This window comes from Xiphophorus couchianus, chromosome 5, assembly GCF_001444195.1.
Source record: "Xiphophorus couchianus chromosome 5, X_couchianus-1.0, whole genome shotgun sequence".
NCBI classification, from domain to species: domain Eukaryota; kingdom Metazoa; phylum Chordata; class Actinopteri; order Cyprinodontiformes; family Poeciliidae; genus Xiphophorus; species Xiphophorus couchianus.
In genome coordinates, this window is record NC_040232.1 from 23,788,890 (window position 1) to 23,804,883 (window position 15,994).

The 15,994-nt window shown below is 39.7% G+C and overlaps 1 protein-coding gene across 5 annotated transcripts in view; it reads right to left on the reverse strand.

The window, feature by feature from the left end:
• oxr1a (oxidation resistance 1a) overlaps positions 1-15,994 on the reverse strand; it is a 171,606-nt gene that overhangs the window by 22,458 nt on the left and 133,154 nt on the right. For all 5 annotated transcript variants that reach the window (XR_003595540.1, XM_028017968.1, XM_028017969.1 and 2 more), the window contains 2 exons: positions 12,419-12,526; positions 9,426-9,539 (listed from right to left, as the gene is read on the reverse strand). Coding sequence is in view for 4 of the 5 variants with exons in the window: in XM_028017968.1 (XP_027873769.1) it covers positions 9,426-9,539; positions 12,419-12,526 (222 nt within the window). In the remaining variant the exon portion in view is untranslated. The remainder of the gene's footprint in view (positions 1-9,425; positions 9,540-12,418; positions 12,527-15,994) is intronic.

The following is a 15,994-nucleotide window of genomic DNA, read 5'->3' on the forward strand; positions in this document are numbered from 1 at the left end:
TTAACCGAGCAACCGCCGGCGTCCAAACACGTCCTCCCTCACAACAGAAACAGTCTGGCATGCCCTGTCATTAAGTCTGGCACCTCTCAAAGAGGGGTGTTATGTGTTGGCAACAAAATAACACCCATCAAACATCCCACAGTGTCCGCTTGAGTGGATGGCGAAGGCACACTTTCTGCCAATCAGCTGCAAATCGTCCACAAGCCATTAACAACCATGAAATTCATCTCAATAAATGACAAAGGGAAGAAAACAAAACTCATCACAGTCAATGGAGCTGGTCTGTTTCTCTTTATTGAAGGATTGGGTCTATGTCAGACCCAGCAAAACTCTGATCCAACCAGAGCCATGTTTGTGTCTGAGATACCAACTTCCCATTTTGCCTGCAAACTGATCAACTATCTGATTAGTCACCAAAGCAAGAGAGGAGTCCGCATGAATCCCAAGACGTAGAGCAAGGCCTGGTTTGGATATCTTAGCTATTGCAGAAACTACCGCTGGCTGAAGTCAGCCTGTTAGCCCAACCCGTCCCATGTGTGTTACTGGCAAGGAATGATGTGTGTGAAGCATCTATTCCTCTGATCCTGCCATGTTTTTTGCGATTACTGAGACAAACTGCCAGCAATTGCTACATTGCAACCTCAACCCAGGAAGTTAGCTCACAGCATCTCAGGCCACGTTTCCATTGACAGTATAACTGCGCAAATTAGAATTATGGAAATAAATTTGCATGATAGAAACAAGTCAATTGAAAAAAAAAAAATCACATTTTTCAAATAAAAAATTTTTGCGAAATACACCAATGTTCATATCGACATTGGTGTATTTCGGAAAACTGCAATGGATGTTTTCGAATCACGTGAGTCATGCCAGCTTATATACAGCAGCAAGGCACTTATTTGTAGACAAACTGGCCTCCTTGGACAATGTGCAGCTGGCGCCAAAAGACCTCTCACAACATTGTTCATCAAAAGTTGACATTATCATTCAATGTGTTGAATCCATTGCCCTTCTGTAAAATAGCCTACTAGAGTTTCCCATAGCCAGTTAATACGTAGTCGCGCCAACGCCTCAATAAGACGTTGATGTTTACTCTGATGTCTGACGATGAGTGCTAGTGGTGTGGCTGAAACATATATATATTTCATGTAACCGTTTACTTCCGTTGCTACTATAATTTTTATTGACTTTTCCTTTGAACAAGCTTATTCACATATTTTAATAGCATTTTTTATGTAAAGGAAACAACGGAATTGCAAAACTTTTTGATAGCAGAATATCAAAGAAGTTTTGATATTCTGACAGTGTGGACATTTGTAATGGAAAAGACATCATAAATTAATGTTTTGTAAAAAAAAAAAAAGATAATAAGTGCTTTTCCAAAGTAGGACTGTTCCATCAGATCGAGAATTTGCCTCAAGAAGACGACTTTAAGTGGCTTGTTGTCTGGGTTATGAGTGTTGGATTTGGGTTTTCCATTTTTCACATCAAAATGCAAGATGGTTTGGGCATCTGATTAGGATTTCTTCACGACACCTCGGTTTGGAGGTTTTCTGGTCATGTTCCAAGGGTATATCTAGCTTGAAAAGTCCTTGGCATATTTGATTAGGAGACGGAGAAGTTTCTCTAGGAGATTGATATCCATGTTGCCCTACTGGATCCAACACCTCAGACAGGCAGAACCTTGTAGAAAGCTGGATAACTGTGAAAGTTACAATCATTTCTACTGGTATTAAAAGCCTTTCATTGTCACAAACAACTTCTAATTAAGCCTCTCCCCACACAGTGCTAAATACCTAACCAGAGTTCATGCCCTCTGCTAAACAGCAGCTAGTTCCAACAGCAGACTCGCAATCTGAGAATATATGCAAATTAACTCTTGTCCTTATATGATTTAAGTGACTGATTTAATCTTTCCAAGTACACCCCAGGGAAAAAGTCCCACTTAATGATTTAAAGTGTAGGCTTGCTACGATTGCTAACAAGCTCCAAGGGAAAAGTGCAGCTCACAGATCAATACAGCTTTAGGTGCCACCGCGCCAAAAATACTTCACATAAGACGCAAATATTGCTTTTCTGTTTTGATCACTCAATATTTGACCAGCGTTTGTCCTGCACAGGCCTCTGGCACCAGCTGAGAAAATATTGGATGCCTCCTGGAAGCCTCAGAGTGGTGCTGAGAGGTGGAATACTGAACTCACCTGCAGCTTTATTACATCCTGCACACTAAGCCCCGTCTAGACAACCAGAGCGGTAAACATGGTGGGGGGGGGGATGAAAAGAAAAAGCCCAAAGAAGGAGATAAACTAAAACTCAGTCAAGATAAACAATCCTCTATTCTTGGAAAGAAAAGGTTTAATTTTATAATGGGTTTGCATGGCAGTAATTAGCTTTTGATTTAAATTCATTTTTGTTTTTTAGCTCCGTCACGAAAGAACCGTGACTCCAGTAATGTTTATTACGTCTTTCACAATTGGTAACTGTATGATGTTTTCATTATGTCAATCACTTTAAACTGTCCTGTTGCTGAAATGTGCTGGACAAATAAGCTTGAATTATGTAAACTCTTTCCAATAATGTCTTCCTGATCCTGTTTTTCATTAATATTCTCTAACAAAACTCTTCACAGAACGGCTGGATTTGTAGAATTTACATTAGACACAAATGGACTTAACTTACTCAACATGGAATTTCTTTAGGCAGCTGGTTGCATTGGATTTTATTAAAATGTATCAGAGTAACAGAGGGGTTAAATCCAAATGTACGCCACTATGTTCAGTTTTAACTTATAAACATAATTTTAAAACCGCATATCTTTTCCCTTACAGGTCAAATATGTCTAGCTAATGGAACATATTGAGAAAATGTTCAAGTGGTATGACTACTGTCGCTGCATCCCGTGCTATTGTAATTAAGAGTGCACTAATAATTTTAGGGAATTGGCAATCGGTCAATACTTACATGTGAAAAAAAGTGAAAATATGAAAGAAGACTATAGAAACAATTAAATTAGTTAAATTATTTTAGTAGTTTGGACACCATTGCTCAATCAGGGTTTATCCCAGAAAACTTGCCAATCCCGGTGGTCAGGACGCCGAGGTGGTTCACCGTGTTTTTGCATTAAAAGATGCTAAGTAGACAAGAAATGTAAAAATATTACTCGGTAATTATATGTTACTGGGAAACATCGAAAGTGACATGCTATTTAAACCTACAACTAGTCTTAAAAACAACAAATCAAAAAGTACAATTAAAAATAAACTGTTTTAGTTGCTCGAGTTTATGGGACGAGTTTATCAGATCGCCGAGCAATCTGACAAACTCAGGTCAGTCTGTGTCCAGTTTTAGTGAAAGGAGGCGTGCTTGAGCTGCGCTGAGGTAAACTTCAGAGATCAAGCAGCGACAGCACACGAGACAATGTGCAGAGACGCCAGCTGCGTGATTGGCCCGCGCTCCCGACTTTAAATGCATCAACTATAAATCTATCTTTTAGGAATAAATCTGCTCCGCCAGAAACGTTCAGGGCAACAGAGACACTTACAAAAACAACTACAACAACAACAAAAAAACCCTAAATGCTTTTTTATCAATTTATTTTTAAATTATTTTTCTAAAAACAAAAACAAGCAATGCTTGAAAAAAAAAATGGAATCGGTAGGTCAGGCTTTTTAAAGATTGGTGATGGAAGAGAATATTGCAATCAGTGCATCCCTAGTTTTATTGGGTAATAATCATGCTGCCAATTACAGGCCAATTTACAGCTTTAATGCTATGAATATTCAGGCAAACCGGAAGAAAGGGTGAATTATGCCTATGTGTTGTGTCTGGATTTCAGATGGATTAGTTAAATCACAAAATACAGTATCCTGAATTAACAATCTAAAAGTTTTTCTTTGCTATTGAACCAACCAGTGTAGTTTTTGCACACTCAGAGAATGAATAAACTAAGGAATGGTTGGTAAGGTCCTAAGGTTGGCATCTGAAAACTCATCTGGGTTTTATTTATGAGCTGAGTCACATCCTATCCTGAACCTCTGAGAGGTATACTTGGAAGATAACATTGTTAGTTGACACCTGTTGAAGATGTCAACAAACTATAAAGCAACATAATTTCAGATTTACATAAACACTAAAGCACTGTGTGGCTTCTGTCCGAACAAAGGTTTGCAAGGAGAAATTCTAGAAAATTAGAGTAAAAAGAAACATTTCATTTGCCTTTTGTTACATTTTTTGTAGCACTAAAAGCCTGCAGGTGCCACCCAGTTTTGACCTTGACAGTAAAACACCCAAAAACCAACCCACAGCTCCCTCCAGTGGGAATGGGAGCATATTGCAGGAGATGAAGAAGTACAAAATGATTGTCATTAAGGTTTGTCAGGCTGCAGCTCTGATCTTGTGCTATTCACCTACCTGCCATTTTGTGCATGATGTTCTTACATTGGATACATTCCAACATTTAAAAAAGTGATATACAGGTGATCTAAACTAGTTCTGATTAATTCACAATTATTTTTAAACCACGACCCAGAAGAGAGCAAAGAAGGAGGTGCAGAGAGAGGTAGAACGGTGCCAAAAGAGGAAAAAGATCTCAGTAGTAGCTGCACCACCAGGGTGAGCAGGCACGTGTGCAGGCCCGCGTGTCAGCATGAGCGCAAGGAAGGTCCAGAGAGTACCAACAGGACGCGGGCGCTCACACAGATGACCACAGAGAGGGACGGGGCCAGAGACAGTCAGCTGCCAAATAATTCGACGGCAGCAGGGGGGTCAACCCAGAGTCAGCCAGCTACTTACGCATGCGAACACGTAAACACACAGAACCAGACAGGCAACCAACCAATGATCCGTGCCGTCAAGACGGGCCACAATTCCCTGCCAACAGGCGAAGTCTTGCCGGGGAGGCACTTCAAGGCCTTCTGAACCATCTTTACACTCCTTCAGAGAGATCCAGAATAAAAATTGACAGGAAAAACTCTTTGTTTAGAAAGAAGTGGCCTTTTTTACCAACATGAGTACCTGAGAGCTACGTACTCCACAAAACGCTTGCCCAGACCCGCTATTCTACAAACTGGCATTGAACAGGGTAGATGCAGTTCTCTGGGAACTCTCTGCAACAAGATGAAAGTATTTTGTTGTACATATTGTTGAATGTGTTCTTCTTTGCCTCTTCTATCTGAGAGAATGTGTTAGGTAGGGCTGACAAATGTAGGTTTGTTTAAACGTAAGCTGCTTGTTCCTATGTCAGATTTGAACAGAAAGAAGTACCATGTGGATTAACCACATGGTTGTTGTGGTGGAAGTATTTGAACTGTATCGTCTGATACTGAACATCAGATATCTGTATCACTATCGGAAGTGGAAAAAGTGAATCAGTGCATATCTATGAAGTTGTGGAAGAAAACATGTTATAACTGACTTGAGTACGGGGTGAAAATTCACCATCTACCAGGACGACAAACACACAACCAGAGTTACTATGGAACTGTTTAGATCAAAGCATATTCCTGTGTTAGAATATCAAAAAGTTCACTTCCAATCATAAATCAAACTTGAACTTGAAATTTGCCGTCGACAGACGCTCTTCATCCAGTGTGAGTGAACTGTTTAGATGTGCAAAGCCAGTAGATACAAACCCCAAAAGACTTGCAGCTGCGGTTGCATCAAAAGCTGGTTTTACAAACCATTGAATCAGAGGAGCTGAACAAACCTGCCTGCCACATTACTGAGACTTACTTGTAAGAAATATTGAAAACAACGACTTTATCCTGGTTCATCATGTCAAATCCCTGCAGAATACATCAATGACTGTGATAGAAATGTGACAAGATGTGAAAAAATTCAATAGGTATGAAAACCTCTACTTCAACAGAGTCCTCACAGAAACAGCTCCGATTATTTTCAGAGTTACTTTCATAGCTAACGGGATTTTTAAAGCGCTTGCAATAGTCTTCTATGGTATTCCTATAGAGATCAATCTGAAAGCCGTTTCTCTTCGGGGTACTCATCTTCATCAAGGTTTTACCAGCTCCGTTCTGACTGCGCTGCTATTACTGTACACCTTCCAGAACCATTCATTTGGATAATGCCCTCATTGAGACAAGTGTGCTGCGCACCAAAATAGGCTCGTAATTAAAGAGACGTCTGCGTTTCTGGAGAAAACAAGAAGCAGGGGGAGTACTAAAGGCCCTTAAAAAAAAATCTTTAAAAAAAATATATATATATAAACCCCAACTAAATGCTGCATCTTTCTGTCATGAATTCACAGACCGAAAGCGAGGAAGCTGCCGCTGACATTAACATCCAGAAATGTACACACACACACCCCCGCTGCCTCCACCAACACAAACACAGTGCTGATACACTGAGTGAGGTAATGTGCCTTCCAAGCACACTTCCTCTGCCTGGAATAATTGCTGCCTGGCTGCTTGTCTGGCCTCCGTTCATTAGTTGCTCTAAATATCAGACGCCGCATCACTTTTAAAGGCTTAATTTCCATGCAGTCATGGCCCCCTCTCTCTCTCTCATCCCTCCCCCGTCGAGAGCCGTGGAAGATGCTCCTGTTTTCACAAGCAATGACCTAAATAGATAAGTGGTAAATAAATGTGGGGGCGTCTTTCTTTTCCTTTTTGCAGCCGCACGTGTCAGAACCTCCAGGCCCCTAAAAACGGCCTGACGGACGGAAGGAAGGGACCTGCAGCATCCATTTTCTTACAAATGCACAAAAACAAGATCCCCCGTTTCCATGGAGACCAACAAACAGTCATATATTACTTAAGGGACTAGCAGGCGCCCTGCGGTGCTCGGTGATTGGATCTTTGAGATGCTGCAGACGGTACCTGAAGCGGACGGCTTACGCTGCTGCTTTTAAGAGCTGTGAGGACAGGATATGTACGGCTGACTGGATCAGACCTGGACTCGCTGCGCACACACACACACACACACACACACACACACACACACACACACGCGCGCGCGCGCGCACACCCCAAAGGGAATCAATCTGAAGCGTTTCTGCATGTCGCTGTGCGTGTAAATGGGAGGAATTGCGTGTTGTTTAGCTGGTCCATCTTGCAGAGCAGAGATAAAACTCCTCTGTTTAATTCTAGAGACTAACCATATTTACGTCGCACATCATCGTCTTGGTAAACAGAGAACAAATGGAGAATCCAATCAACTCGGTTACTAATTAAAGCAGAGAACTCGAGCGGAACGTTTCAATAATAGCCTATTTCACACGTTCACGTTCCTGTGGAAAACGCCCTAGACGGCGTTCTTCTCTGCCTCATGCTTAGCAACGATTTCCAAGTTGATTCTTCCAAAGAAAATAAGGCTGATGCAAAAAATAATAAAGTTCTGATGCATGCTGATGGGTGATGCATTCAGGTACATTTGTGCAGAGAATGGAAATGGACCATTTTTAGCTTGATCATTCATTATTGATGTTCAGTTTCTCAGAATCTTTTTTTTTTATGATCAGTGAACGCACCATATTAAGTTGCACCAGCCACCACATTTTTGAAACAGAAGTGGTTACCAAGCGAAGATGACTTGAAGGCAGCCATTTTCAATATCAGAGCTTTTCAGAAATGAAGTCTGCTGAAGCAAAAACTTTCTAGAAATAAAAGTGGATTTTCTGCAGAGTCTATCAGTTGTTCATCAGGTTGTTACATTTCAGGAGATAACTGGAAGGATGAATGGAGTCCAGAGTGGCTCGGTTATCAGTAATCTGCTTAAAAAAACAGAATGTCTTTAGTCAGAGGCTTCTTCAAACTTGCTGTAATGCAGACTGCTACTGGAGATATTTCCTGGCAACAGCCATTGTCGACTTTACAGCAACATTTAATTTCCCTTTGGGACCAATAAAGTAATTTTTAATTCAACTGAATTTGAACAGGGTCAGAAATGTAGGAAGCCTTTTAGAAATTTCAGAGTTAATATGAGAATCAGAAATCTCAAAAAAATACAAGCAGAGATGTGTAAGGTTAGTAACGTTAGATCTACTAATTATCTAATAAGATGCCACAAGGAGATAAAAATGCTACCTTTGCAGTAAGGTTCTTGTTTAGCATATTTCCATGTATATACTTATTATTGAATTTTATTTATTCATTTTATATTTATGTCACATTTTAATTACTTGTAAAATTTGTTAAAAACATAAGTGTGATATTATATTGCTAATGTTTGCTAATATTTAACTCTTGGATGGAGTAGCCTCTCAACAAATAAGCAATTTCCCATTGGGCATCAACAAAGTAAATTCTGATTCTTGGTTTAAAATGTCAGTAAAATCCTATTTGACATCAAAGTTGCATTAAACTCTGAGGTAAGGTAAGGTAATTTTATTTATATAGCACAATTTCAGCAACAAGGCATTACAAAGTTAGTGTGAGGATTCAGACCAACATCGTCACCTGGATTCTAAATGTATATAATAAATCTACAGTGTTAGGTTGCACATGGCTGTTATTTGAGTGGATCTTGCAGAAAAAAAACAAATACATTGTGAAATTGTGTACTTATAGGTTCTAAGGGGAAGTTATAATCATTTTTATAATGGAGAAATGGCCATGATATTTGTTCGGTTGGTTTTTATTTGTACAGATATTTTTGTTCTATAATCTTTGAAATTACATTTCCAGCAATGCAGAGAAAGACTTTAAATCTAGTCCTTTGCTTTTCCCTTGATAATTAAAAATTTTTTCCCCAATTTTTATCAAAGGTAAAAACAAAAAAATTCTATTAATCATTATTATTCAGAAAATTGATCATATCTATCAGCTGAGCTTTACAAAAATCTCTGATTTGGTCCAACTCCAATTTTATCTTCAGTGATTCCTAATTTTGTAGAAACTGGTAAGTCACTGTCCAATCAGGTCAGTGTCCAGTGTCTGAATGTGGAGCTGGTGTTACTATTGAATGAACCAGTTAAAAACAGATAAAGCCTCCGGTTATTCAAGAGCCGTAACAGCCAGACTGCTAAGGATGGCAGATGCGTCTGAATTAAGTTTCTGCTCCATCTTTTTAGATAATCAACAGCTGATGCTGATTGCAGCAAGTGGCAAACAATCAACTGAATCATTTGTCTGATACGATTAATCAGATCGAAATTAAGAAACTTCTGTAGCTTAGAAGGATCATTAGCTCCCCAATCTTCAAAGCATATGGATGCTACAGGTGTAAATCAGATACTATAGACAGATATTCAATAAGGAACTCATTAAATCAACACAAACCATTTTACTTTAAGGTTCTATGCACTTGAAGAGTCCAGTGTTTCATTTACAGCTCTGTAAATATTGATGCTGCTTTGCTCTTGAAAAAAAAATAGATACTTGAATCAAATTATTTATTGCCATTATTGATTTCATGTATAATCCCGTGTTTTGTGTGTGTGTGTGTGTGTGAGAGATCATGCATCAACATACCGTCGCCTTCTCTAAATCAGCTTCAGAGGAGGTAGGAGACAGGGGACTGATGGGACTGAGGGAGGGGGAGCTTCCGACACTGGAGACGTACTCGGGATCAGGAACGTACAGAACCTGCAAACATAACCCATGTCTGTATTTACACAGAATGCGCACCCCACCTCTCACACTAACACAGGTGACGACAGAGATTCTGTCACGCACAGCAAAAGTGTATGTTTGACAAGGTGAATAACATGAAACCACGGTCAAAGTCTCATGTTATCGACCGAGTAAACACAGAGGGAAAGTGACATTCATAACAGTAGGACAGAGTGTGAGAATTAGCAGTAACTGGATGTAATGTCTCATGCATTTCATGGTTAGAACATTTAGAGCGTGTGCCGGCATTTATTCTGTTGTAGCTGACCATTTGTTTTACATTATTGATGGGGCAATGGGTTTTCTTCAAATAAATTTTGTCACCGTTTACTTTCTAAAATGTCACACAATTCAAAAACAATCCATTTCAATTCCCATAACCCAGCAGGACATTCAGCAGCTCTATAAACCACCTACAGAGTAGAGTAATGGCGAATTTAAAAGGATGTTTGGTATTTTTTAAAGGCTCTAAGGAAAGCGAATGAGCAGCTACAATCTTCCTTTCATGCCCTCGTTTTAAAAAGAGAGAACTTCTGAATCCACAGCAGAGCTGGAGGCTAGTCTAAGTGAGATCCAGCAAAAGTGATTCTTAAAATATTAAAGTATCTTGAAATGATCAAAGTAAAGACATTTTTGGAAACCTTTTGTCATATTTCCATTATTCGGTTATGTGCACCAAAAAGTTGGTCAATTATCAACATAAGGAATGCAAAACATAACCACAATCCTATAAAGAAATTAAATGGAAGTGTAGTTTAGAGGTTTATAAATAGTTTAAACTAATTTAAAACAAATTATGTAGCTTGATGTTTCTTTTAAGATGTTAGAAGGGCTCTTTGTTCTAGGCCACTGTCTGGCAAGCTGTTGGCATGTAAGCACTGAAACTTGTAACCATGTTAACCATTTAATTTATTTTATAAATAAAGAAATAAAACAGAAAGCCAGTTTAAATGTTTATAAATATCTTAAACTAATTCAAAACTAATTATGTAGACTGATATTTATTTTTGCGATGGTAGAAAAACACTTTGTTCTATGCCATGTTCTGGCAAGCTGTTAGCATGTTAGCAATGAAATTCTTTACTTTCCAACGTTTTGGGTGAAAGTTGCAGATTAGCTACAGATTAGCAACTAACTGCTCACACAGAACCAGATTTCAAACGGAAACAACCATTTTTAAAACGCCCAATGTTGTGTGATGAAACCGCAAAATAAGCTAGCCTAAATGCTTTTCAAAAGCAAGCTAACAATTTGTGTTTTGGAGATCCTATCAATTATTGTAATATACCTTTTTAAAGAAAAAATACAAAGGACAGAGGAACTGATAATATGGATGGCTTAGAAATGTTTCATTCTCACTGTATACTATACTGTTAAGCCTGAATAAAGACCATGTGCATAGTTTTTTTTTTTTTTTTTTACAGAGTTTTGAACAAGATTAATCCAGGGCTTGGTTAAGGACTTCCTGGATTTTTGCTACTGCTAATTTTTCTTGTAGTTCTTCCCTGGATAAGGCATTCAAAGCAAGTCAATAGTGAAAATGTGTGCTTAAAGTGAAGTTTCTGGAAAGTTGCCAGTAATAGTGTAGTTCTCCCTCTAGTAATAAAAGGCTGTCATATCACAGGAATTCTGTAGAAAAGTTAAGAAACTCTGAGAGAGACGCAAGTCTAAAAGTTATTCAGACAGAGCTAAATTATTTTTCTTAATATGTATTTATTTATTTTATTTACTTATTAATTTAGTATGCTCTGTCACAAATGTTGACAAATGAGAATGTTGTTAAATTTGTTCCAGCTACATCAATCTGTTCAGATACGCAAATTACAAATCTGCTGGGGGAATTAACAAAAAAGCTACCAGACATGGAACATCTCATATTTAACGCTGTTCAACAATAATGGAAGACGGATGCAACACTCCTTAAGTTTTTCTATTTACACCACCCAAAGACAGGGAGTGAAGATTAAAAAGTGTGGGACCTATAATTAAGCCTTGCGGAACACCATGGTTTAAGTGACAAAATTCCAATGAATGTTTTCCAAGATTAATTTAGGTAATTACTGAGAACAAAGAGGCAGGGTTTGCATTAAACCAATCCTGGCCTGCTTTTAGACATGTCCCATGCCGATGCCTTGCTTTTAACTTTCGATCACTTGTTACTCTCTTTTGGGATTTGTTTTAGATTAAGCATTAATCTTAATTTGGCTACAAATTTTGGGTGAAATAAAATCTTGCCCCATTTTTGGAGTTATATCTTCAGTCTCAGTAAGTGAATTTACTGCTGCCTGTTTACAGTGTGCTAAATGATATGTCTGCTAAGAGCGGAGTGCCAGCTAGACAAGCTGCGGTTTGGGTTCCCTTCGACTGGCTCACTTTTAGTGCCAGGAAATGCAGAGACAAAAACAAATAGAAATATTAGTCACTTTCCCATACAAAAGACGAAAAGAACAAATATTAAAGCCAGGGAGGCTGGCAAAGCGTTTGGCAGGTAATAGGTGATTAGCTTGTGTGATGTGGGAACATCAGCATCAGAGGGTTGAATCCAAGAATCACACGTGTTCTTAAATGTTTTTAGAAACAAAATGGGTCTAACAGAATGTGCTGCAGCCTAATGGGACAAATGATGCTGTAATTAGCAGGCAATTAGGACAGACAGAGACGTGGTTAGTGAGTCAGCCAGTTGCACTGAGAAAGTAGGTGGAAAAAAACAATTTTTCAGATATATTCACAAACGTAGCGATAGAGTCACTTTGTGATGACGGCAAACCACTGAGAATGCACAATGGAGCAGCGAAATGAGCCTGAGGTGTTCGTGGGGTGGCTGGAGTGAAGGCGAGCACGGCGGTTCACACCTGGCCAGGCACCACTGCTCTGGAGAACAGCTTGTTGAGCTGAACCAGCTCGTTGGGTGTGGTGTCAAACTTGAGCGCAATGCTGTTCAACGTGTCCCGCGATTCCACCTGGACCGCAAAACAAGAGAGAGGACAGAAACATCACCGTGCTGCTCCTGCTCTGAGGCATTGCTGCACAGGCCAAACATGAAGATGGGACACACACCATGAAGCAGACAGAGAAAATATCTGAAGAGCAGAGCTCTGAAACGATTGCTGTAAAGGGTTTGTGTTCTGCATGTTAGAACCTGGGATGAACTCCGATTAAAGCTGTCGGCTGCTGACCAGGAGAAAAACTGTACGTTGTTGCTTGCAGGAATGTAAATGGACAAGAATATCTTGTGTTATCTTGTCAACCACAAGCATAATGTCTTTTTTCTTAATACAAACAATATACACAAAGCTTAAGACTGTAGCTAAAAGTTAAAACAGGTTCCTGAAAGGGTAGCATGAAAATTCATGTGGTGGGTTCACAACAAACGCGTTTCGCGCATCAGGCGCATCTGGTTTACATTCAAAGTCTATGTGGAGCCGCGTCAAGGTGTGATTTGAAGCGATTTGAAGCGTTTTGAGTGTTTGACACATGAAGTGCTTCGGACAAATAGGCTGGCAACGGAAAGCAACGCCTAGAGCAATTTAGACGCGTCTCCACATAGACTTTGAATGTAAACCAGACGTGCAAAACGCTGGATGTAGAGCGAAATGTCAAGCGTCTGCATTCCAAGTGCACATGCGGCGAACTTGAAGCAAGACGTGTTTTTAATGCTCTTGCTGTGGACGCACCAACGGCAGTCACGATGATAATACATCGCAATATTTCTCGGCTGCTTTTCACACGGGAAACAGAAGGAAAGACCAAACTAGGGAATATATATATAACAATATATATATAAAATACAAGTAATATTATTAATAATGAAACACTGAGGAATTAATAGATATCATAAAAAACAAGGATCAGTGGAGGCACGATTGTGTAGTTCAACAAGGAAATGCTGGAGATATACTGACATAAGAAAAAAAGAAATACAATACTTAAAGAAAATGCCTACATTCCTTCACACAGACATGGTGAGGAACACACTGCCAATGGAGACACACCCAACCAGACATTAACTGGCTAGAGTGAAACTTGACAATAGAGAATAGAGAGTGCTACCTAGAGATGAACCAATCCTTCAACAACAACTCAATAACCTGAACAGAGACAGCAGAGCAGCCACTCTGGATGTGTTGCAGTTTGAGCTGATAGAACAGGGCTGAGCAGAGAAGCATTCTCTACTACTTAAAAGTGTGAGGCGACTTTTACAAGTAACAAGCTTGGCACAAATAGAATCTAACTTTGATTTAACAAAGAGCAAAAACAACGTCGTTCTACTTCCAACCACTTTTGTCTAACGCTGAAATATAGTGCAATTTTATTTATTCAGTGTATATGAAAATATAGAGGCAATATAGAGGAAATATAGAGAATACTGTTTGTATATATACAAGTTACTGATCCAGAAGGTATACATATATATATATATGAGAAAAGTCGGATGGTCCACATTTTGACAAAAAAAGACCTACAACTACTCTCATCATTTTTCTTTATTATTGCTCCAGAAACCTGCACAATATTATCTTTCTGTTGATAGTCTGACTACTACTCTGCACAGCTCGAGGTATTTATTTCATTTTAAGCACATCATCCTGAATCACATCCAACAAGCCGTAGAGGAGGAGGCAACACTTCCTGTTAGTTGAGATTTAGCAGACCTTGCAGGTTGTTGTGGGTTACACCCTGTGCTCAGCTGCAGCACCCCGCAGAGTGACACAGGTGCGTTTGCTTGTCTCCACCAGTTAGGATGCAGACAACAGAGATGTGCTTCATGTGTCTGAAATAGTTAAGCGTCCAACGCGCCCCCTGGGAGTTTCTGGCCTCCGAATAAAGCTGATGGTGTCAGAAACCGCCGGCGTGTGCAGGAAATGTGGTGTAAGGGAAGAAAGTGCACTCAGGGGACATAGGCCCTTATAACCAGCCTGGCAGGACGAACTCTGAGCTGTGCATTTTTTTTTAGCATAGATTATGTAGACACTGTGTGCTTTGGTGCAGCAGTCATGGGACTGCCTCAAACATCCCCACGAAAAACACAGAACAATGACAGCCTCTCCAAGTTTTCGATATGGGAAATAGTTTCCAGGAAGATGTTGCACAGAGTCTCAAGACAACAGCAGACAGGAAGTTAAGCTAAAAACAGAGGCGCAGCTTGTGAGGCATAATCATATGTCACCTTTTAGACCACTTCTGTGGAATTATGGTATAATTTTGGAGGAAGAAGAGGGAAAAACACTAATAAATGCAATGTTTAGATCAGGGATGTACCAGGCCACATTTGTCACTTCTGATACTGATGCTGATATCTGAAGTTTAGTATCGGCAGATATCAATTAGATCCAGCAAAACTGTGCTGAATTTATCTAATTTCCCTTTGGGATCAACAAAGTATTTTTGAAATGAGTTAAATTTTCTTAATTTTTTTTTTCTTTTACAAATTAACCGAGGCAGATATTATCAGATGGGTCATCTGTAGTTTAGACACTTTTTCTACCTAAGTTCCCCAAAGGTGCTGGATTTCATTAGTCAGACAGCAAGGCGGATAGTACAGAGTCCAGCTGACTGAATCTGGCTAATGTCCAGAAGCTCTGAAAATGTCCAAAGATAATATGACGTGAAGAGTAAGCCAAGCATGCAGCAACTAACAGTAAGTAAATTATTACACTGAAATAACTTCCAAGCTACTTAAATACAATAAATAAGATTTTTTTTTTGATGAAATTAAACACAAAAGGTAAAACAATTTAAAACCATAACTGGATTCAGTTAGGGTTTTCTCTTAAGTCTCTTAAGACATTCCAGTCCCATTCATCCAGTCGGCCGCCCACCTAAGAAGAGGCTACGGATGAGGAGAGACTTCTCCAAGCATCCAGGGGAGTGACACCTCCACTGATAAATCATCTCTGCGAAGACTCTCAGTGTAACTGACGGGCAAGTCATACAAGGAAAGTAGCTAATGATGGCAGAAATCCAACTGGAAAGCTCCATAAAAGACGAATCACCACAAAAGTACAGTGACAGGAATCCTCTCTGGGTCACCGGTTTTGGCTCCAGAGTGCAGCTCATTAGCTTTCTGAAGCAAAGTTTCGTGCGATTCTGGTCAATTACTGACGACAACATCTTCCACCGCTGAGTAATTAAAAGAGTGGGAGGAGGAGAGTCTCGAGACTCTCTTTATAACATAAAAACAGACTTGGGCTTGAAACAACAGCTGCGCGCCAAACCAGCTGAATCTCAGCAGATACAACGTTGACTGTTAAAAGCATTGTCACTGATCAGCGATAATGCAATCTCAGGTTAGAGAGCTTTGAAGAAGCGTGGGAGGGATGAAAACAACAAACGGGAGACAACCAGGGGAGTTCGCGGCGTTCTCATGCAGGCTTTATTGTGGGCTTCGCTGACTTTAGATGGGAGCCGACCTCTGGGGGGAACAAACT